This window comes from Coregonus lavaretus, assembly GCF_964263955.1.
Source record: "Coregonus lavaretus genome assembly, chromosome: 34".
NCBI classification, from domain to species: Eukaryota; Metazoa; Chordata; class Actinopteri; order Salmoniformes; family Salmonidae; genus Coregonus; species Coregonus lavaretus.
The window spans coordinates 11844451-11868352 of record NC_140021.1 but is presented as its reverse complement, the minus strand read 5'-3'; the positions used below and the strand labels follow the sequence as shown (position 1 = coordinate 11868352).

The 23902-nt window shown below is 38.1% G+C and overlaps 1 protein-coding gene across 1 annotated transcript in view; it reads right to left on the bottom strand.

The window, feature by feature from the left end:
- Positions 1 to 23902, bottom strand: part of map3k15 (mitogen-activated protein kinase kinase kinase 15) — a gene marked incomplete at both ends in the record, with an annotated part of 406077 nt that overhangs the window by 19610 nt on the left and 362565 nt on the right. Inside the window, 3 exons of the mRNA XM_084151764.1 lie at positions 955 to 1032; positions 1137 to 1160; positions 1842 to 1981. Of these exons, the coding sequence (XP_084007890.1) occupies positions 955 to 1032; positions 1137 to 1160; positions 1842 to 1981 (242 nt within the window). The remainder of the gene's footprint in view (positions 1 to 954; positions 1033 to 1136; positions 1161 to 1841; positions 1982 to 23902) is intronic.

The window sequence follows — 23902 nt, the reverse complement described above, 5'->3', positions numbered from 1 at the left end:
TCATCCCTATATTGGTATTTATTTTGCTCATTTGTACCCCAGTATCTCTATTTGCACATCATCTCTTGCACATCTATCATTCCAGTGTTAATACTAATTGTAATTATTTTGCACTATAGCCTATTTATTGCCTTACCTCCATAACCTGCTACATTTGCATACACTGTATATATATTTATTTATGTTGTATTTTTGACTTTGTTTTGTTTTACCCCATATGTAACTCTGTGTTGTTGTTTTTATCGCACTGCTTTGCTTTATCTTGGCCAGGTCGCAGTTGTAAATGAGAACTTGTTCTCAACTGGCTTACCTGGTTAAATAAAGGTAAAATAAAAAAAATACAAATAATCTTGGGCTTTACTGAGAGCCTTGCAGTCTATGACAGACACACACACACAGACACACACACACACACAGACACACACAGACACACAGGCTCAGCTCGATAAAGGGAAAACTCTGAATATGTTCACAACAAGTCAGTCCAACACCACTGAAATCAGGAAGCAGGTATTTGTGTCCCAACCACACAAACTACTCTCTCATAGAGTGCAACACAATACTCCGGAGCCATGTATTTAGAATGAGATAAATATCTCTGGTAAACACTACACACACACACACACACTGACGGTCATCATGCCTTCTCATCCCAACACACTTATAGGGGGCACATAATAAGGTGAGTAAGTTCACACACACACACAGACTCTGGTGAGCAAGGTCAGAGGTCAGAGTTAAGGTGAGCAGGGTCAGAGGTTAAGGTGAGCAGGGTCAGAGGTTAAGGTGAGCATGGTCAAATCTTAGAGTTAAGGTGAGCAGGGTCAAAGGTTAGAGTTAAGGTGAGCAGGGTCAAAGGTTAGAGTTAAGGTGCTAGAGACTCTGCCCCCCTCTGTGGCAAAGGCCTGTGATAGGCCGGAGGGGACTCCCAGCATGCATTGCAGTAGTACCTACTTTGTTGCGTAATCCAGAGCCTCTGTACTCTGGAGGGAGTTGAACCCAGGGGAACCCTATTGTCTGTGTTCTAGACGCCTTCTCCACACACACACACAGAGTGAACACAACAACACAGAGATAGAGAGAAAGTTCAGAGGCTAAAGATAAATAAGTATTTTAGGACTCATGCAGGTACTTACAGTGTTTTTCTGTGCCACCATGTCCTACAAAAGAGAGAAATACTTGTAAGAATAAAGTTGAGGAGTGTTGTGAAGTTGAGAGAGTGAGTGTGTGGTAGTAGTGTGCAGTCTATCTGTTGAGTTGTGTTGTTTGGCATTAAGGGTACCCCCCCCCACCCCTTACTTCAGTTACAACAACATTCCTTTTTATCACCGTGGAAATAGCTGCCTGACACCTAGTCCACTGCAACTGTGGGCACACACACGCACACACAAGCACGCATGCACGCTGAACAATGACCAACAGACACACACACACACTCACACACTCACAGACACAGACACACAAGACAAAAAACACACACACTGGGCTGTAAATAAACCCAGTCCGCTCCGTTGTTCAGAGGATGGAATGCCATCTATGACCTCACAGCCAACGCCCCCTCACCCTACAGATGCCGTATCTTAATTTGAGCCAGTTTCAGCAGCAAGAAAATAATCTCCTTCTGAACAATGAAATGCTATGTGAATTATAATTCATGGAAATGTTTTGTAGGGGTTGATGCATTTTTTGGTAGGGCAAATAAAGTCTGACATTTTAAAGTGGAAAATACAAATTTTAGAAGTCTTCGCCTTCCTGCAACAACAGGATGATGAAATTGAAATATGGATTCTGTATCTACACAGCTTAGATTCCACTGTGTTTGTTTGTGTGTGTGTGCATACCTTCAGTGACAGAGCGGTGTCGGGGTCAGTGTCATGGTACAGGATGACATTGTTGGCCATGTCGAAGCTCTCTCTGACACCCAGATGGTAAAACAACGAGGGCTGACGGAACACGTCACTCATATCAACTACTGCTATGTCTGGAGAGAGAGAGAGAGAGAGAGAGAGAGAGAGAGAGAGAGAGAGAGAGAGAGAGAGAGAGAGAGAGAGAGAAGAGGTTAGGGTTCAGGGAAACATATTCTGTCTTCAACAATGGCTGTATTGTAGTGGTAGTGTTTGTATTGTAGTGGTAGTGTCTGTATTATAGTGGTAGTGTCTGTATTGTAGTGGTAGTGTCTGTATTGTAGTGGTAGTGTCTGTATTGTAGTGGTATTGTCTGTATTGTAGTGGTAGTGTTTGTATTGTAGTGGTTGTGTCTGTATTGTAGTGTTAGTGTCTGTATTATAGTGGTAGTGTCTGTATTATAGTGGTAGTGTCTGTATTGTAGTGTCTGTATTGTAGTGGTAGTGTCTGTATTGTAGTGGTAGTGTCTGTATAGTAGTGGCAGTGTCTGTATTATAGTGGTAGTGTCTGTATTATAGTGGTAGTGTCTGTATTGAAGTGGTAGTGTCTGTATTGTAGTGGTAGTGTCTATATTAGAGTGGTAGTGTCTGTATTATAGTGGTAGTGTCTGTATTGTAGTGGTATTGTCTGTATTGTAGTGGTAGTGTCTGTATTGAAGTGGTAGTGTCTGTATTGTAGTGGTAGTGTCTGTATTGTAGTGGTAGTGTCTATATTGTAGTGGTAGTGTCTGTATTATAGTGGTAGTGTCTGTATTGTAGTGGTAGTGTCTGTGTTATAGTGGTAGTGTCTGTATTATAGTGGTAGTGTCTGTATTATAGTGGTAGTGTCTGTATTATAGTGGTAGTGTCTGTATTATAGTGGTAGTGTCTGTATTATAGTGGTAGTGTCTGTATTGTAGTGTCTGTATTGTAGTGGTAGTGTCTGTATTGTAGTGGTAGTGTCTGTATTGTAGTGGCAGTGTCTGTATTGAAGTGGTAGTGTCTGTATTGTAGTGGCAGTGTCTGTATTGTAGTGTCTGTATTGTAGTGGTAGTGTCTGTATTGTAGTGGTAGTGTCTGTATTGTAGTGGTAGTGTCTGTATTGTAGTGGCAGTGTCTGTATTATAGTGGTAGTGTCTGTATTATAGTGGTAGTGTCTGTATTGAAGTGGTAGTGTCTGTATTGTAGTGGTGGTGTCTGTATTGAAGTGGTAGTGTCTGTATTGTAGTGGTAGTGTCTGTATTAGAGTGGTAGTGTCTGTATTATAGTGGTAGTGTCTGTATTGTAGTGGTATTGTCTGTATTGTAGTGGTATTGTCTGTATTATAGTGGTAGTGTCTGTATTATAGTGGTAGTGTCTGTATTGAAGTGGTAGTGTCTGTATTGTAGTGTCTGTATTGTAGTGGTAGTGTCTGTATTGTAGTGGTAGTGTCTGTATTGTAGTGGCAGTGTCTGTATTATAGTGGTAGTGTCTGTATTATAGTGGTAGCATCTGTATTGAAGTGGTAGTGTCTGTATTGTAGTGGTAGTGTCTGTATTAGAGTGGTAGTGTCTGTATTATAGTGGTAGTGTCTGTATTGTAGTGGTATTGTCTGTATTGTAGTGGTATTGTCTGTATTATAGTGGTAGTGTCTGTATTATAGTGGTAGTGTCTGTATTGAAGTGGTAGTGTCTGTATTGTAGTGGTAGTGTCTGTATTGTAGTGGTAGTGTCTATATTGTAGTGGTAGTGTCTGTATTATAGTGGTAGTGTCTGTATTATAGTGGTAGTGTCTGTATTATAGTGGTAGTGTCTGTATTATAGTGGTAGTGTCTGTATTATAGTGGTAGTGTCTGTATTATAGTGGTAGTGTCTGTATTGTAGTGTCTGTATTGTAGTGGTAGTGTCTGTATTGTAGTGGTAGTGTCTGTATTGTAGTGGCAGTGTCTGTATTATAGTGGTAGTGTCTGTATTATAGTGGTAGTGTCTGTATTGAAGTGGTAGTGTCTGTATTGTAGTGGTAGTGTCTGTATTATAGTGGTAGTGTCTGTATTATAGTGGTAGTGTCTGTATTGTAGTGGTATTGTCTGTATTATAGTGGTAGTGTCTGTATTATAGTGGTAGTGTCTGTATTGAAGTGGTAGTGTCTGTATTGTAGTGGTAGTGTCTGTATTGTAGTGGTAGTGTCTGTATTGTAGTGGTAGTGTCTGTATTATAGTGGTAGTGTCTGTATTATAGTGGTAGTGTCTGTATTATAGTGGTAGCGTCTGTATTATAGTGGTAGTGTCTGTATTATAGTGGTAGTGTCTGTATTGTAGTGGTAGTGTCTGTATTGTAGTGGTAGTGTCTGTATTGTAGTGGTAGTGTCTGTATTGTAGTGTCTGTATTGTAGTGGTAGTGTCTGTATTGTAGTGGTAGTGTCTGTATTGTAGTGGTAGTGTCTGTATTGTAGTGGTAGTGTCTGTATTGTAGTGTCTGTATTGTAGTGGTAGTGTCTGTATTGTAGTGGTAGTGTCTGTATTGTAGTGGTAGTGTCTGTATTGTAGTGGCAGTGTCTGTATTATAGTGGTAGTGTCTGTATTATAGTTGTAGTGTCTGTATTGAAGTGGTAGTGTCTGTATTGTAGTGGTAGTGTCTGTATTGAAGTGGTAGTGTCTGTATTGTAGTGGTAGTGTCTGTATTAGAGTGGTAGTGTCTGTATTATAGTGGTAGTGTCTGTATTGTAGTGGTATTGTCTGTATTGTAGTGGTATTGTCTGTATTATAGTGGTAGTGTCTGTATTATAGTGGTAGTGTCTGTATTGAAGTGGTAGTGTCTGTATCGTAGTGGTAGTGTCTGTATTGTAGTGGTAGTGTCTATATTGTAGTGGTAGTGTCTGTATTATAGTGGTAGTGTCTGTATTGTAGTGGTAGTGTCTGTGTTATAGTGGTAGTGTCTGTATTATAGTGGTAGTGTCTGTATTATAGTGGTAGTGTCTGTATTATAGTGGTAGTGTCTGTATTATAGTGGTAGTGGCTGTATTATAGTGGTAGTGTCTGTATTGTAGTGTCTGTATTATAGTGGTAGTGTCTGTATTGAAGTGGTAGTGTCTGTATTGTAGTGGTAGTGTCTGTATTATAGTGGTAGTGTCTGTATTATAGTGGTAGTGTCTGTATTGTAGTGGTATTGTCTGTATTATAGTGGTAGTGTCTGTATTATAGTGGTAGTGTCTGTATTGAAGTGGTAGTGTCTGTATTGTAGTGGTAGTGTCTGTATTGTGGTGGTAGTGTCTGTATTGTAGTGGTAGTGTCTGTATTATAGTGGTAGTGTCTGTATTATAGTGGTAGTGTCTGTATTATAGTGGTAGCGTCTGTATTATAGTGGTAGTGTCTGTATTATAGTGGTAGTGTCTGTATTGTAGTGGTAGTGTCTGTATTGTAGTGGTAGTGTCTGTATTGTAGTGGTAGTGTCTGTATTGTAGTGTCTGTATTGTAGTGGTAGTGTCTGTATTGTAGTGGTAGTGTCTGTATTGTAGTGGTAGTGTCTGTATTATAGTGGTAGTGTCTGTATTATAGTGGTAGTGTCTGTATTGTAGTGTCTGTATTGTAGTGGTAGTGTCTGTATTGTAGTGGTAGTGTCTGTATTGTAGTGGTAGTGTCTGTATTGTAGTGGCAGTGTCTGTATTATAGTGGTAGTGTCTGTATTATAGTGGTAGTGTCTGTATTGTAGTGGTATTGTCTGTATTGTAGTGGTATTGTCTGTATTATAGTGGTAGTGTCTGTATTATAGTGGTAGTGTCTGTATTGAAGTGGTAGTGTCTGTATTGTAGTGGTAGTGTCTGTATTATAGTGGTAGTGTCTGTATTATAGTGGTAGTGGCTGTATTATAGTGGTAGTGTCTGTATTGTAGTGTCTGTATTATAGTGGTAGTGTCTGTATTGAAGTGGTAGTGTCTGTATTGTAGTGGTAGTGTCTGTATTATAGTGGTAGTGTCTGTATTATAGTGGTAGTGTCTGTATTGTAGTGGTATTGTCTGTATTATAGTGGTAGTGTCTGTATTATAGTGGTAGTGTCTGTATTGTAGTGGTAGTGTCTGTGTTATAGTGGTAGTGTCTGTATTATAGTGGTAGTGTCTGTATTATAGTGGTAGTGTCTGTATTATAGTGGTAGTGTCTGTATTATAGTGGTAGTGGCTGTATTATAGTGGTAGTGTCTGTATTGTAGTGTCTGTATTATAGTGGTAGTGTCTGTATTGAAGTGGTAGTGTCTGTATTGTAGTGGTAGTGTCTGTATTATAGTGGTAGTGTCTGTATTATAGTGGTAGTGTCTGTATTGTAGTGGTATTGTCTGTATTATAGTGGTAGTGTCTGTATTATAGTGGTAGTGTCTGTATTGAAGTGGTAGTGTCTGTATTGTAGTGGTAGTGTCTGTATTGTGGTGGTAGTGTCTGTATTGTAGTGGTAGTGTCTGTATTATAGTGGTGGTGTCTGTATTATAGTGGTAGTGTCTGTATTATAGTGGTAGCGTCTGTATTATAGTGGTAGTGTCTGTATTATAGTGGTAGTGTCTGTATTGTAGTGGTAGTGTCTGTATTGTAGTGGTAGTGTCTGTATTGTAGTGGTAGTGTCTGTATTGTAGTGGTAGTGTCTGTATTATAGTGGTAGTGTCTGTATTATAGTGGTAGTGTCTGTATTGTAGTGTCTGTATTGTAGTGGTAGTGTCTGTATTGTAGTGGTAGTGTCTGTATTGTAGTGGTAGTGTCTGTATTGTAGTGGCAGTGTCTGTATTATAGTGGTAGTGTCTGTATTATAGTGGTAGTGTCTGTATTGAAGTGGTAGTGTCTGTATTGTAGTGGTAGTGTCTGTATTAGAGTGGTAGTGTCTGTATTATAGTGGTAGTGTCTGTATTGTAGTGGTATTGTCTGTATTGTAGTGGTATTGTCTGTATTATAGTGGTAGTGTCTGTATTATAGTGGTAGTGTCTGTATTGAAGTGGTAGTGTCTGTATTGTAGTGGTAGTGTCTGTATTGTAGGGTCTGTATTATAGTGGTAGTGTCTGTATTATAGTGGTAGTGTCTGTATTGTAGTGGTAGTGTCTGTATTGTAGTGGTAGTGTCTGTATTGTAGTGGCAGTGTCTGTATTATAGTGGTAGTGTCTGTGTTATAGTGGTAGTGTCTGTATTGTAGTGGTAGTGTCTGTGTTATAGTGGTAGTGTCTGTATTATAGTGGTAGTGTCTGTATTATAGTGGTAGTGTCTGTATTGAAGTGGTAGTGTCTGTATTGTAGTGGTAGTGTCTGTGTTATAGTGGTAGTGTCTGTATTGTAGTGGTAGTGTCTGTGTTATAGTGGTAGTGTCTGTATTATAGTGGTAGTGTCTGTATTATAGTGGTAGTGTCTGTATTATAGTGGTAGTTCTGTATTATAGTGGTAGTGTCTGTATTATAGTGGTAGTGTCTGTATTGTAGTGTCTGTATTATAGTGGTAGTGTCTGTATTGAAGTGGTAGTGTCTGTATTGTAGTGGTAGTGTCTGTATTATAGTGGTAGTGTCTGTATTATAGTGGTAGTGTCTGTATTGTAGTGGTATTGTCTGTATTATAGTGGTAGTGTCTGTATTATAGTGGTAGTGTCTGTATTGAAGTGGTAGTGTCTGTATTGTAGTGGTAGTGTCTGTATTGTAGTGGTAGTGTCTGTATTGTAGTGGTAGTGTCTGTATTATAGTGGTAGTGTCTGTATTATAGTGGTAGTGTCTGTATTATAGTGGTAGCATCTGTATTATAGTGGTAGTGTCTGTATTATAGTGGTAGTGTCTGTATTGTAGTGGTAGTGTCTGTATTGTAGTGGTAGTGTCTGTATTGTAGTGGTAGTGTCTGTATTGTAGTGTCTGTATTGTAGTGGTAGTGTCTGTATTGTAGTGGTAGTGTCTGTATTTTAGTGGTAGTGTCTGTATTATAGTGGTAGTGTCTGTATTATAGTGGTAGTGTCTGTATTGTAGTGTCTGTATTGTAGTGGTAGTGTCTGTATTGTAGTGGTAGTGTCTGTATTGTAGTGGTAGTGTCTGTATTGTAGTGGCAGTGTCTGTATTATAGTGGTAGTGTCTGTATTATAGTGGTAGTGTCTGTATTATAGTGGTAGTGTCTGTATTGTAGTGGTAGTGTCTGTATTGTAGTGGTAGTGTCTGTATTAGAGTGGTAGTGTCTGTATTATAGTGGTAGTGTCTTTATTGTAGTGGTATTGTCTGTATTGTAGTGGTATTGTCTGTATTATAGTGGTAGTGTCTGTATTATAGTGGTAGTGTCTGTATTGAAGTGGTAGTGTCTGTATTGTAGTGGTAGTGTCTGTATTGTAGTGGTAGTGTCTATATTGTATTGGTAGTGTCTGTATTATAGTGGTAGTGTCTGTATTGTAGTGGTAGTGTCTGTGTTATAGTGGTAGTGTCTGTATTATAGTGGTAGTGTCTGTATTATAGTGGTAGTGTCTGTATTATAGTGGTAGTTCTGTATTATAGTGGTAGTGTCTGTATTATAGTGGTAGTGTCTGTATTGAAGTGGTAGTGTCTGTATTGTAGTGGTAGTGTCTGTATTATAGTGGTAGTGTCTGTATTATAGTGGTAGTGTCTGTATTGTAGTGGTATTGTCTGTATTATAGTGGTAGTGTCTGTATTGTAGTGGTATTGTCTGTATTGTAGTGGTAGTGTCTGTATTGTAGTGGTAGTGTCTGTATTGTAGTGGTAGTGTCTGTATTGTAGTGGTAGTGTCTGTATTATAGTGGTAGTGTCTGTATTATAGTGGTAGTGTCTGTATTATAGTGGTAGCGTCTGTATTATAGTGGTAGTGTCTGTATTATAGTGGTAGTGTCTGTATTGTAGTGGTAGTGTCTGTATTGTAGTGGTAGTGTCTGTATTGTAGTGGTAGTGTCTGTATTGTAGTGTCTGTATTGTAGTGGTAGTGTCTGTATTGTAGTGGTAGTGTCTGTATTGTAGTGGTAGTGTCTGTATTATAGTGGTAGTGTCTGTATTATAGTGGTAGTGTCTGTATTGTAGTGTCTGTATTGTAGTGGTAGTGTCTGTATTGTAGTGGTAGTGTCTGTATTGTAGTGGTAGTGTCTGTATTGTAGTGGTAGTGTCTGTATTATAGTGGTAGTGTCTGTATTATAGTGGTAGTGTCTGTATTATAGTGGTAGCGTCTGTATTATAGTGGTAGTGTCTGTATTATAGTGGAAGTGTCTGTATTGTAGTGGTAGTGTCTGTATTGTAGTGGTAGTGTCTGTATTGTAGTGGTAGTGTCTGTATTTTATTGTCTGTATTATAGTGGTAGTGCCTGTATTGTAGTGGTAGTGTCTGTATTGTAGTGGTAGTGTCTGTATTGAAGTGGTAGTATCTGTATTGTAGTGGTAGTGTCTGTATTGTAGTGGTAGTGTCTGTATTATATTGGTAGTGTCTGTATTATAGTGGTAGTGTCTGATTTGTAGTGGTAGTGTCTGATTTGAAGTGGTAGTGTCTGTATTTTAGTGGTAGTGTCTGTATTATAGTGGTAGTGTCTGTATTGAAGTGGCAGTGACTGTATTGTAGTGGTAGTGTCTGTATTATAGTGGTAGTGTCTGTATTATAGTGGTAGTGTCTGTATTGAAGCTGTAGTGTCTGTATTGTAGTGGTAGTGTCTGTATTATAGTGGTAGTGTCTGTATTATAGTGGTAGTGTCTGTATTGTAGTGGTAGTGTCTGTACTATAGTGTTAGTGTCTGTATTGTAGTGTCTGTATTATACTGGTAGTGTCTGTATTGTAGTGGTAGTGTCTGTATTGAAGTGGCAGTATCTGTATTGTAGTGGTAGTGTCTATATTGTAGTGGTAGTGTCTGTATTGTAGTGTTAGTGTCTGATTTGTGGTGGTAGTGTCTGTATTGTAGTGGTAGTGTCTGTATTGTAGTGGTAGTGTGTGTATTACAGTGGTAGTGTCTGTATTGTAGGGACTGTATTATAGTGGTAGTGTCTGTATTGAAGTGGTAGTGTCTGTATTGTAGTGGTAGTGTTTGTATTATAGTGTTAGTGCCTGTATTGTAGTGGTAGTGTCTGTATTATAGTGGTAGTATCTGTACTGTAGTGGTAGTGTCTGTATTGTAGGGTCTGTATTATAGTGGTAGTGTCTGTATTGAAGTGGTAGTGTCTCTATTGTAGTGGTAGTGTCTGTATTGTAGTGGTAATGTCTGTATTGTAGTGGTATTGTCTGTATTATAGTGGTAGTGTCTGTATTATAGTGGTAGTGTCTGTATTGAAGTGGTAGTGTCTGTATTGTAGTGGTAGTGTCTGTATTGTAGTGGTAGTGTCTATATTGTAGTGGTAGTGTCTGTATTATAGTGGTAGTGTCTGTATTATAGTGGTAGTGTCTGTATTGAAGTGGTAGTGTCTGTATTGTAGTGGTAGTGTCTGTATTGTAGTGGTAGTGTCTATATTGTAGTGGTAGTGTCTGTATTATAGTGGTAGTGTCTGTATTGTAGTGGTAGTGTCTGTGTTATAGTGGTAGTGTCTGTATTATAGTGGTAGTGTCTGTATTATAGTGGTAGTGTCTGTATTATAGTGGTAGTGTCTGTATTATAGTGGTAGTGTCTGTATTGTAGTGTCTGTATTGTAGTGGTAGTGTCTGTATTGTAGTGGTAGTGTCTGTATTGTAGTGGCAGTGTCTGTATTATAGTGGTAGTGTCTGTATTATAGTGGTAGTGTCTGTATTGAAGTGGTAGTGTCTGTATTGTAGTGGTAGTGTCTGTATTATAGTGGTAGTGTCTGTATTATAGTGGTAGTGTCTGTATTGTAGTGGTATTGTCTGTATTATAGTGGTAGTGTCTGTATTATAGTGGTAGTGTCTGTATTGAAGTGGTAGTGTCTGTATTGTAGTGGTAGTGTCTGTATTGTGGTGGTAGTGTCTGTATTGTAGTGGTAGTGTCTGTATTATAGTGGTGGTGTCTGTATTATAGTGGTAGTGTCTGTATTATAGTGGTAGCGTCTGTATTATAGTGGTAGTGTCTGTATTATAGTGGTAGTGTCTGTATTGTAGTGGTAGTGTCTGTATTGTAGTGGTAGTGTCTGTATTGTAGTGGTAGTGTCTGTATTGTAGTGGTAGTGTCTGTATTATAGTGGTAGTGTCTGTATTATAGTGGTAGTGTCTGTATTGTAGTGTCTGTATTGTAGTGGTAGTGTCTGTATTGTAGTGGTAGTGTCTGTATTGTAGTGGTAGTGTCTGTATTGTAGTGGCAGTGTCTGTATTATAGTGGTAGTGTCTGTATTATAGTGGTAGTGTCTGTATTGAAGTGGTAGTGTCTGTATTGTAGTGGTAGTGTCTGTATTAGAGTGGTAGTGTCTGTATTATAGTGGTAGTGTCTGTATTGTAGTGGTATTGTCTGTATTGTAGTGGTATTGTCTGTATTATAGTGGTAGTGTCTGTATTATAGTGGTAGTGTCTGTATTGAAGTGGTAGTGTCTGTATTGTAGTGGTAGTGTCTGTATTGTAGGGTCTGTATTATAGTGGTAGTGTCTGTATTATAGTGGTAGTGTCTGTATTGTAGTGGTAGTGTCTGTATTGTAGTGGTAGTGTCTGTATTGTAGTGGCAGTGTCTGTATTATAGTGGTAGTGTCTGTGTTATAGTGGTAGTGTCTGTATTGTAGTGGTAGTGTCTGTGTTATAGTGGTAGTGTCTGTATTATAGTGGTAGTGTCTGTATTATAGTGGTAGTGTCTGTATTGAAGTGGTAGTGTCTGTATTGTAGTGGTAGTGTCTGTGTTATAGTGGTAGTGTCTGTATTGTAGTGGTAGTGTCTGTGTTATAGTGGTAGTGTCTGTATTATAGTGGTAGTGTCTGTATTATAGTGGTAGTGTCTGTATTATAGTGGTAGTTCTGTATTATAGTGGTAGTGTCTGTATTATAGTGGTAGTGTCTGTATTGTAGTGTCTGTATTATAGTGGTAGTGTCTGTATTGAAGTGGTAGTGTCTGTATTGTAGTGGTAGTGTCTGTATTATAGTGGTAGTGTCTGTATTATAGTGGTAGTGTCTGTATTGTAGTGGTATTGTCTGTATTATAGTGGTAGTGTCTGTATTATAGTGGTAGTGTCTGTATTGAAGTGGTAGTGTCTGTATTGTAGTGGTAGTGTCTGTATTGTAGTGGTAGTGTCTGTATTGTAGTGGTAGTGTCTGTATTATAGTGGTAGTGTCTGTATTATAGTGGTAGTGTCTGTATTATAGTGGTAGCATCTGTATTATAGTGGTAGTGTCTGTATTATAGTGGTAGTGTCTGTATTGTAGTGGTAGTGTCTGTATTGTAGTGGTAGTGTCTGTATTGTAGTGGTAGTGTCTGTATTGTAGTGTCTGTATTGTAGTGGTAGTGTCTGTATTGTAGTGGTAGTGTCTGTATTTTAGTGGTAGTGTCTGTATTATAGTGGTAGTGTCTGTATTATAGTGGTAGTGTCTGTATTGTAGTGTCTGTATTGTAGTGGTAGTGTCTGTATTGTAGTGGTAGTGTCTGTATTGTAGTGGTAGTGTCTGTATTGTAGTGGCAGTGTCTGTATTATAGTGGTAGTGTCTGTATTATAGTGGTAGTGTCTGTATTATAGTGGTAGTGTCTGTATTGTAGTGGTAGTGTCTGTATTGTAGTGGTAGTGTCTGTATTAGAGTGGTAGTGTCTGTATTATAGTGGTAGTGTCTTTATTGTAGTGGTATTGTCTGTATTGTAGTGGTATTGTCTGTATTATAGTGGTAGTGTCTGTATTATAGTGGTAGTGTCTGTATTGAAGTGGTAGTGTCTGTATTGTAGTGGTAGTGTCTGTATTGTAGTGGTAGTGTCTATATTGTATTGGTAGTGTCTGTATTATAGTGGTAGTGTCTGTATTGTAGTGGTAGTGTCTGTGTTATAGTGGTAGTGTCTGTATTATAGTGGTAGTGTCTGTATTATAGTGGTAGTGTCTGTATTATAGTGGTAGTTCTGTATTATAGTGGTAGTGTCTGTATTATAGTGGTAGTGTCTGTATTGAAGTGGTAGTGTCTGTATTGTAGTGGTAGTGTCTGTATTATAGTGGTAGTGTCTGTATTATAGTGGTAGTGTCTGTATTGTAGTGGTATTGTCTGTATTATAGTGGTAGTGTCTGTATTGTAGTGGTATTGTCTGTATTGTAGTGGTAGTGTCTGTATTGTAGTGGTAGTGTCTGTATTGTAGTGGTAGTGTCTGTATTGTAGTGGTAGTGTCTGTATTATAGTGGTAGTGTCTGTATTATAGTGGTAGTGTCTGTATTATAGTGGTAGCGTCTGTATTATAGTGGTAGTGTCTGTATTATAGTGGTAGTGTCTGTATTGTAGTGGTAGTGTCTGTATTGTAGTGGTAGTGTCTGTATTGTAGTGGTAGTGTCTGTATTGTAGTGTCTGTATTGTAGTGGTAGTGTCTGTATTGTAGTGGTAGTGTCTGTATTGTAGTGGTAGTGTCTGTATTATAGTGGTAGTGTCTGTATTATAGTGGTAGTGTCTGTATTGTAGTGTCTGTATTGTAGTGGTAGTGTCTGTATTGTAGTGGTAGTGTCTGTATTGTAGTGGTAGTGTCTGTATTGTAGTGGTAGTGTCTGTATTATAGTGGTAGTGTCTGTATTATAGTGGTAGTGTCTGTATTATAGTGGTAGCGTCTGTATTATAGTGGTAGTGTCTGTATTATAGTGGAAGTGTCTGTATTGTAGTGGTAGTGTCTGTATTGTAGTGGTAGTGTCTGTATTGTAGTGGTAGTGTCTGTATTTTATTGTCTGTATTATAGTGGTAGTGCCTGTATTGTAGTGGTAGTGTCTGTATTGTAGTGGTAGTGTCTGTATTGAAGTGGTAGTATCTGTATTGTAGTGGTAGTGTCTGTATTGTAGTGGTAGTGTCTGTATTATATTGGTAGTGTCTGTATTATAGTGGTAGTGTCTGATTTGTAGTGGTAGTGTCTGATTTGAAGTGGTAGTGTCTGTATTTTAGTGGTAGTGTCTGTATTATAGTGGTAGTGTCTGTATTGAAGTGGCAGTGACTGTATTGTAGTGGTAGTGTCTGTATTATAGTGGTAGTGTCTGTATTATAGTGGTAGTGTCTGTATTGAAGCTGTAGTGTCTGTATTGTAGTGGTAGTGTCTGTATTATAGTGGTAGTGTCTGTATTATAGTGGTAGTGTCTGTATTGTAGTGGTAGTGTCTGTACTATAGTGTTAGTGTCTGTATTGTAGTGTCTGTATTATACTGGTAGTGTCTGTATTGTAGTGGTAGTGTCTGTATTGAAGTGGCAGTATCTGTATTGTAGTGGTAGTGTCTATATTGTAGTGGTAGTGTCTGTATTGTAGTGTTAGTGTCTGATTTGTGGTGGTAGTGTCTGTATTGTAGTGGTAGTGTCTGTATTGTAGTGGTAGTGTGTGTATTACAGTGGTAGTGTCTGTATTGTAGGGACTGTATTATAGTGGTAGTGTCTGTATTGAAGTGGTAGTGTCTGTATTGTAGTGGTAGTGTTTGTATTATAGTGTTAGTGCCTGTATTGTAGTGGTAGTGTCTGTATTATAGTGGTAGTATCTGTACTGTAGTGGTAGTGTCTGTATTGTAGGGTCTGTATTATAGTGGTAGTGTCTGTATTGAAGTGGTAGTGTCTCTATTGTAGTGGTAGTGTCTGTATTGTAGTGGTAATGTCTGTATTGTAGTGGTATTGTCTGTATTATAGTGGTAGTGTCTGTATTATAGTGGTAGTGTCTGTATTGAAGTGGTAGTGTCTGTATTGTAGTGGTAGTGTCTGTATTGTAGTGGTAGTGTCTATATTGTAGTGGTAGTGTCTGTATTATAGTGGTAGTGTCTGTATTATAGTGGTAGTGTCTGTATTGAAGTGGTAGTGTCTGTATTGTAGTGGTAGTGTCTGTATTGTAGTGGTAGTGTCTATATTGTAGTGGTAGTGTCTGTATTATAGTGGTAGTGTCTGTATTGTAGTGGTAGTGTCTGTGTTATAGTGGTAGTGTCTGTATTATAGTGGTAGTGTCTGTATTATAGTGGTAGTGTCTGTATTATAGTGGTAGTGTCTGTATTATAGTGGTAGTGTCTGTATTGTAGTGTCTGTATTGTAGTGGTAGTGTCTGTATTGTAGTGGTAGTGTCTGTATTGTAGTGGCAGTGTCTGTATTATAGTGGTAGTGTCTGTATTATAGTGGTAGTGTCTGTATTGAAGTGGTAGTGTCTGTATTGTAGTGGTAGTGTCTGTATTATAGTGGTAGTGTCTGTATTATAGTGGTAGTGTCTGTATTGTAGTGGTATTGTCTGTATTATAGTGGTAGTGTCTGTATTATAGTGGTAGTGTCTGTATTGAAGTGGTAGTGTCTGTATTGTAGTGGTAGTGTCTGTATTGTAGTGGTAGTGTCTGTATTGTAGTGGTAGTGTCTGTATTATAGTGGTAGTGTCTGTATTATAGTGGTAGTGTCTGTATTATAGTGGTAGCGTCTGTATTATAGTGGTAGTGTCTGTATTATAGTGGTAGTGTCTGTATTGTAGTGGTAGTGTCTGTATTGTAGTGGTAGTGTCTGTATTGTAGTGGTAGTGTCTGTATTGTAGTGTCTGTATTGTAGTGGTAGTGTCTGTATTGTAGTGGTAGTGTCTGTATTGTAGTGGTAGTGTCTGTATTGTAGTGGTAGTGTCTGTATTGTAGTGTCTGTATTGTAGTGGTAGTGTCTGTATTGTAGTGGTAGTGTCTGTATTGTAGTGGTAGTGTCTGTATTGTAGTGGCAGTGTCTGTATTATAGTGGTAGTGTCTGTATTATAGTGGTAGTGTCTGTATTGAAGTGGTAGTGTCTGTATTGTAGTGGTAGTGTCTGTATTGAAGTGGTAGTGTCTGTATTGTAGTGGTAGTGTCTGTTTTAGAGTGGTAGTGTCTGTATTATAGTGGTAGTGTCTGTATTGTAGTGGTATTGTCTGTATTGTAGTGGTATTGTCTGTATTATAGTGGTAGTGTCTGTATTATAGTGGTAGTGTCTGTATTGAAGTGGTAGTGTCTGTATTGTAGTGTCTGTATTGTAGTGGTAGTGTCTGTATTGTAGTGGTAGTGTCTGTATTGTAGTGGCAGTGTCTGTATTATAGTGGTAGTGTCTGTATTATAGTGGTAGTGTCTGTATTGAAGTGGTAGTGTCTGTATTGTAGTGGTAGTGTCTGTATTAGAGTGGTAGTGTCTGTATTATAGTGGTAGTGTCTGTATTGTAGTGGTATTGTCTGTATTGTAGTGGTATTGTCTGTATTATAGTGGTAGTGTCTGTATTATAGTGGTAGTGTCTGTATTGTAGTGGTAGTGTCTGTATTGTAGTGGTAGTGTCTATATTGTAGTGGTAGTGTCTGTATTATAGTGGTAGTGTCTGTATTGTAGTGGTAGTGTCTGTGTTATAGTGGTAGTGTCTGTATTATAGTGGTAGTGTCTGTATTATAGTGGTAGTGTCTGTATTATAGTGGTAGTGTCTGTATTATAGTGGTAGTGTCTGTATTATAGTGGTAGTGTCTGTATTGTAGTGTCTGTATTGTAGTGGTAGTGTCTGTATTGTAGTGGTAGTGTCTGTATTGTAGTGGCAGTGTCTGTATTATAGTGGTAGTGTCTGTATTATAGTGGTAGTGTCTGTATTGAAGTGATAGTGTCTGTATTGTAGTGGTAGTGTCTGTATTATAGTGGTAGTGTCTGTATTATAGTGGTAGTGTCTGTATTGTAGTGGTATTGTCTGTATTATAGTGGTAGTGTCTGTATTATAGTGGTAGTGTCTGTATTGAAGTGGTAGTGTCTGTATTGTAGTGGTAGTGTCTGTATTGTAGTGGTAGTGTCTGTATTGTAGTGGTAGTGTCTGTATTATAGTGGTAGTGTCTGTATTATAGTGGTAGTGTCTGTATTATAGTGGTAGCGTCTGTATTATAGTGGTAGTGTCTGTATTATAGTGGTAGTGTCTGTATTATAGTGGTAGTGTCTGTATTGAAGTGGTAGTGTCTGTATTGTAGTGGTAGTGTCTGTATTAGAGTGGTAGTGTCTGTATTATAGTGGTAGTGTCTGTATTGTAGTGGTATTGTCTGTATTGTAGTGGTATTGTCTGTATTATAGTGGTAGTGTCTGTATTATAGTGGTAGTGTCTGTATTGAAGTGGTAGTGTCTGTATTGTAGTGGTAGTGTCTGTATTGTAGTGGTAGTGTCTATATTGTAGTGGTAGTGTCTGTATTATAGTGGTAGTGTCTGTATTGTAGTGGTAGTGTCTGTGTTATAGTGGTAGTGTCTGTATTATAGTGGTAGTGTCTGTATTATAGAGGTAGTGTCTGTATTATAGTGGTAGTGTCTGTATTATAGTGGTAGTGTCTGTATTATAGTGGTAGTGTCTGTATTGTAGTGTCTGTATTGTAGTGGTAGTGTCTGTATTGTAGTGGTAGTGTCTGTATTGTAGTGGCAGTGTCTGTATTATAGTGGTAGTGTCTGTATTATAGTGGTAGTGTCTGTATTGAAGTGGTAGTGTCTGTATTGTAGTGGTAGTGTCTGTATTATAGTGGTAGTGTCTGTATTATAGTGGTAGTGTCTGTATTGTAGTGGTATTGTCTGTATTATAGTGGTAGTGTCTGTATTATAGTGGTAGTGTCTGTATTGAAGTGGTAGTGTCTGTATTGTAGTGGTAGTGTCTGTATTATAGTGGTAGTGTCTGTATTATAGTGGTAGTGTCTGTATTATAGTGGTAGTGTCTGTATTATAGTGGTAGTGGCTGTATTATAGTGGTAGTGTCTGTATTGTAGTGTCTGTATTATAGTGGTAGTGTCTGTATTGAAGTGGTAGTGTCTGTATTGTAGTGGTAGTGTCTGTATTATAGTGGTAGTGTCTGTATTATAGTGGTAGTGTCTGTATTGTAGTGGTATTGTCTGTATTATAGTGGTAGTGTCTGTATTATAGTGGTAGTGTCTGTATTGAAGTGGTAGTGTCTGTATTGTAGTGGTAGTGTCTGTATTGTGGTGGTAGTGTCTGTATTGTAGTGGTAGTGTCTGTATTAAAGTGGTGGTGTCTGTATTATAGTGGTAGTGTCTGTATTATAGTGGTAGCGTCTGTATTATAGTGGTAGTGTCTGTATTATAGTGGTAGTGTCTGTATTGTAGTGGTAGTGTCTGTATTGTAGTGGTAGTGTCTGTATTGTAGTGGTAGTGTCTGTATTGTAGTGTCTGTATTGTAGTGGTAGTGTCTGTATTGTAGTGGTAGTGTCTGTATTGTAGTGGTAGTGTCTGTATTATAGTGGTAGTGTCTGTATTATAGTGGTAGTGTCTGTATTGTAGTGTCTGTATTGTAGTGGTAGTGTCTGTATTGTAGTGGTAGTGTCTGTATTGTAGTGGTAGTGTCTGTATTGTAGTGGCAGTGTCTGTATTATAGTGGTAGTGTCTGTATTATAGTGGTAGTGTCTGTATTGAAGTGGTAGTGTCTGTATTATAGTGGTAGTGTCTGTATTGTAGTGGTATTGTCTGTATTGTAGTGGTATTGTCTGTATTATAGTGGTAGTGTCTGTATTATAGTGGTAGTGTCTGTATTGAAGTGGTAGTGTCTGTATTGTAGTGGTAGTGTCTGTATTGTAGGGTCTGTATTATAGTGGTAGTGTCTGTATTATAGTGGTAGTGTCTGTATTGTAGTGGTAGTGTCTGTATTGTAGTGGTAGTGTCTGTATTGTAGTGGCAGTGTCTGTATTATAGTGGTAGTGTCTGTGTTATAGTGGTAGTGTCTGTATTGTAGTGGTAGTGTCTGTGTTATAGTGGTAGTGTCTGTATTATAGTGGTAGTGTCTGTATTATAGTGGTAGTGTCTGTATTGAAGTGGTAGTGTCTGTATTGTAGTGGTAGTGTCTGTGTTATAGTGGTAGTGTCTGTATTGTAGTGGTAGTGTCTGTGTTATAGTGGTAGTGTCTGTATTATAGTGGTAGTGTCTGTATTATAGTGGTAGTGTCTGTATTATACTGGTAGTTCTGTATTATAGTGGTAGTGTCTGTATTATAGTGGTAGTGTCTGTATTGTAGTGTCTGTATTATAGTGGTAGTGTCTGTATTGAAGTGGTAGTGTCTGTATTGTAGTGGTAGTGTCTGTATTATAGTGGTAGTGTCTGTATTATAGTGGTAGTGTCTGTATTGTAGTGGTATTGTCTGTATTATAGTGGTAGTGTCTGTATTATAGTGGTAGTGTCTGTATTGAAGTGGTAGTGTCTGTATTGTAGTGGTAGTGTCTGTATTGTAGTGGTAGTGTCTGTATTGTAGTGGTAGTGTCTGTATTATAGTGGTAGTGTCTGTATTATAGTGGTAGTGTCTGTATTATAGTGGTAGCATCTGTATTATAGTGGTAGTGTCTGTATTATAGTGGTAGTGTCTGTATTGTAGTGGTAGTGTCTGTATTGTAGTGGTAGTGTCTGTATTGTAGTGGTAGTGTCTGTATTGTAGTGTCTGTATTGTAGTGGTAGTGTCTGTATTGTAGTGGTAGTGTCTGTATTTTAGTGGTAGTGTCTGTATTATAGTGGTAGTGTCTGTATTATAGTGGTAGTGTCTGTATTGTAGTGTCTGTATTCTAGTGGTAGTGTCTGTATTGTAGTGGTAGTGTCTGTATTGTAGTGGTAGTGTCTGTATTGTAGTGGCAGTGTCTGTATTATAGTGGTAGTGTCTGTATTATAGTGGTAGTGTCTGTATTATAGTGGTAGTGTCTGTATTGTAGTGGTAGTGTCTGTATTGTAGTGGTAGTGTCTGTATTAGAGTGGTAGTGTCTGTATTATAGTGGTAGTGTCTTTATTGTAGTGGTATTGTCTGTATTGTAGTGGTATTGTCTGTATTATAGTGGTAGTGTCTGTATTATAGTGGTAGTGTCTGTATTGAAGTGGTAGTGTCTGTATTGTAGTGGTAGTGTCTGTATTGTAGTGGTAGTGTCTATATTGTAGTGGTAGTGTCTGTATTATAGTGGTAGTGTCTGTATTGTAGTGGTAGTGTCTGTGTTATAGTGGTAGTGTCTGTATTATAGTGGTAGTGTCTGTATTATAGTGGTAGTGTCTGTATTATAGTGGTAGTTCTGTATTATAGTGGTAGTGTCTGTATTATAGTGGTAGTGTCTGTATTGAAGTGGTAGTGTCTGTATTGTAGTGGTAGTGTCTGTATTATAGTGGTAGTGTCTGTATTATAGTGGTAGTGTCTGTATTGTAGTGGTATTGTCTGTATTATAGTGGTAGTGTCTGTATTGTAGTGGTATTGTCTGTATTGTAGTGGTAGTGTCTGTATTGTAGTGGTAGTGTCTGTATTGTAGTGGTAGTGTCTGTATTGTAGTGGTAGTGTCTGTATTATAGTGGTAGTGTCTGTATTATAGTGGTAGTGTCTGTATTATAGTGGTAGCGTCTGTATTATAGTGGTAGTGTCTGTATTATAGTGGTAGTGTCTGTATTGTAGTGGTAGTGTCTGTATTGTAGTGGTAGTGTCTGTATTGTAGTGGTAGTGTCTGTATTGTAGTGTCTGTATTGTAGTGGTAGTGTCTGTATTGTAGTGGTAGTGTCTGTATTGTAGTGGTAGTGTCTGTATTATAGTGGTAGTGTCTGTATTATAGTGGTAGTGTCTGTATTGTAGTGTCTGTATTGTAGTGGTAGTGTCTGTATTGTAGTGGTAGTGTCTGTATTGTAGTGGTAGTGTCTGTATTGTAGTGGTAGTGTCTGTATTATAGTGGTAGTGTCTGTATTATAGTGGTAGTGTCTGTATTATAGTGGTAGCGTCTGTATTATAGTGGTAGTGTCTGTATTATAGTGGAAGTGTCTGTATTGTAGTGGTAGTGTCTGTATTGTAGTGGTAGTGTCTGTATTGTAGTGGTAGTGTCTGTATTTTATTGTCTGTATTATAGTGGTAGTGCCTGTATTGTAGTGGTAGTGTCTGTATTGTAGTGGTAGTGTCTGTATTGAAGTGGTAGTATCTGTATTGTAGTGGTAGTGTCTGTATTGTAGTGGTAGTGTCTGTATTATATTGGTAGTGTCTGTATTATAGTGGTAGTGTCTGATTTGTAGTGGTAGTGTCTGATTTGAAGTGGTAGTGTCTGTATTTTAGTGGTAGTGTCTGTATTATAGTGGTAGTGTCTGTATTGAAGTGGCAGTGACTGTATTGTAGTGGTAGTGTCTGTATTATAGTGGTAGTGTCTGTATTATAGTGGTAGTGTCTGTATTGAAGCTGTAGTGTCTGTATTGTAGTGGTAGTGTCTGTATTATAGTGGTAGTGTCTGTATTATAGTGGTAGTGTCTGTATTGTAGTGGTAGTGTCTGTACTATAGTGTTAGTGTCTGTATTGTAGTGTCTGTATTATACTGGTAGTGTCTGTATTGTAGTGGTAGTGTCTGTATTGAAGTGGCAGTATCTGTATTGTAGTGGTAGTGTCTATATTGTAGTGGTAGTGTCTGTATTGTAGTGTTAGTGTCTGATTTGTGGTGGTAGTGTCTGTATTGTAGTGGTAGTGTCTGTATTGTAGTGGTAGTGTGTGTATTACAGTGGTAGTGTCTGTATTGTAGGGACTGTATTATAGTGGTAGTGTCTGTATTGAAGTGGTAGTGTCTGTATTGTAGTGGTAGTGTTTGTATTATAGTGTTAGTGCCTGTATTGTAGTGGTAGTGTCTGTATTATAGTGGTAGTATCTGTACTGTAGTGGTAGTGTCTGTATTGTAGGGTCTGTATTATAGTGGTAGTGTCTGTATTGAAGTGGTAGTGTCTCTATTGTAGTGGTAGTGTCTGTATTGTAGTGGTAATGTCTGTATTGTAGTGGTATTGTCTGTATTATAGTGGTAGTGTCTGTATTATAGTGGTAGTGTCTGTATTGTAGTGGTAGTGTCTGTATTGAAGTGGTAGTGTCTGTATTGTAGTGGTAGTGTCTGTATTGTAGTGGTAGTGTCTATATTGTAGTGGTAGTGTCTGTATTATAGTGGTAGTGTCTGTATTGTAGTGGTAGTGTCTGTGTTATAGTGGTAGTGTCTGTATTATAGTGGTAGTGTCTGTATTATAGTGGTAGTGTCTGTATTATAGTGGTAGTGTCTGTATTATAGTGGTAGTGTCTGTATTGTAGTGTCTGTATTGTAGTGGTAGTGTCTGTATTGTAGTGGTAGTGTCTGTATTGTAGTGGCAGTGTCTGTATTATAGTGGTAGTGTCTGTATTATAGTGGTAGTGTCTGTATTGAAGTGGTAGTGTCTGTATTGTAGTGGTAGTGTCTATATTAGAGTGGTAGTGTCTGTATTATAGTGGTAGTGTCTGTATTGTAGTGGTATTGTCTGTATTGTAGTGGTAGTGTCTGTATTGAAGTGGTAGTGTCTGTATTGTAGTGGTAGTGTCTGTATTGTAGTGGTAGTGTCTATATTGTAGTGGTAGTGTCTGTATTATAGTGGTAGTGTCTGTATTGTAGTGGTAGTGTCTGTGTTATAGTGGTAGTGTCTGTATTATAGTGGTAGTGTCTGTATTATAGTGGTAGTGTCTGTATTATAGTGGTAGTGTCTGTATTATAGTGCTAGTGTCTGTATTATAGTGGTAGTGTCTGTATTGTAGTGTCTGTATTGTAGTGGTAGTGTCTGTATTGTAGTGGTAGTGTCTGTATTGTAGTGGCAGTGTCTGTATTGAAGTGGTAGTGTCTGTATTGTAGTGGCAGTGTCTGTATTGTAGTGTCTGTATTGTAGTGGTAGTGTCTGTATTGTAGTGGTAGTGTCTGTATTGTAGTGGTAGTGTCTGTATTGTAGTGGCAGTGTCTGTATTATAGTGGTAGTGTCTGTATTATAGTGGTAGTGTCTGTATTGAAGTGGTAGTGTCTGTATTGTAGTGGTGGTGTCTGTATTGAAGTGGTAGTGTCTGTATTGTAGTGGTAGTGTCTGTATTAGAGTGGTAGTGTCTGTATTATAGTGGTAGTGTCTGTATTGTAGTGGTATTGTCTGTATTGTAGTGGTATTGTCTGTATTATAGTGGTAGTGTCTGTATTATAGTGGTAGTGTCTGTATTGAAGTGGTAGTGTCTGTATTGTAGTGTCTGTATTGTAGTGGTAGTGTCTGTATTGTAGTGGTAGTGTCTGTATTGTAGTGGCAGTGTCTGTATTATAGTGGTAGTGTCTGTATTATAGTGGTAGCATCTGTATTGAAGTGGTAGTGTCTGTATTGTAGTGGTAGTGTCTGTATTAGAGTGGTAGTGTCTGTATTATAGTGGTAGTGTCTGTATTGTAGTGGTATTGTCTGTATTGTAGTGGTATTGTCTGTATTATAGTGGTAGTGTCTGTATTATAGTGGTAGTGTCTGTATTGAAGTGGTAGTGTCTGTATTGTAGTGGTAGTGTCTGTATTGTAGTGGTAGTGTCTATATTGTAGTGGTAGTGTCTGTATTATAGTGGTAGTGTCTGTATTATAGTGGTAGTGTCTGTATTATAGTGGTAGTGTCTGTATTATAGTGGTAGTGTCTGTATTATAGTGGTAGTGTCTGTATTATAGTGGTAGTGTCTGTATTGTAGTGTCTGTATTGTAGTGGTAGTGTCTGTATTGTAGTGGTAGTGTCTGTATTGTAGTGGCAGTGTCTGTATTATAGTGGTAGTGTCTGTATTATAGTGGTAGTGTCTGTATTGAAGTGGTAGTGTCTGTATTGTAGTGGTAGTGTCTGTATTATAGTGGTAGTGTCTGTATTATAGTGGTAGTGTCTGTATTGTAGTGGTATTGTCTGTATTATAGTGGTAGTGTCTGTATTATAGTGGTAGTGTCTGTATTGAAGTGGTAGTGTCTGTATTGTAGTGGTAGTGTCTGTATTGTAGTGGTAGTGTCTGTATTGTAGTGGTAGTGTCTGTATTATAGTGGTAGTGTCTGTATTATAGTGGTAGTGTCTGTATTATAGTGGTAGCGTCTGTATTATAGTGGTAGTGTCTGTATTATAGTGGTAGTGTCTGTATTGTAGTGGTAGTGTCTGTATTGTAGTGGTAGTGTCTGTATTGTAGTGGTAGTGTCTGTATTGTAGTGTCTGTATTGTAGTGGTAGTGTCTGTATTGTAGTGGTAGTGTCTGTATTGTAGTGGTAGTGTCTGTATTGTAGTGGTAGTGTCTGTATTGTAG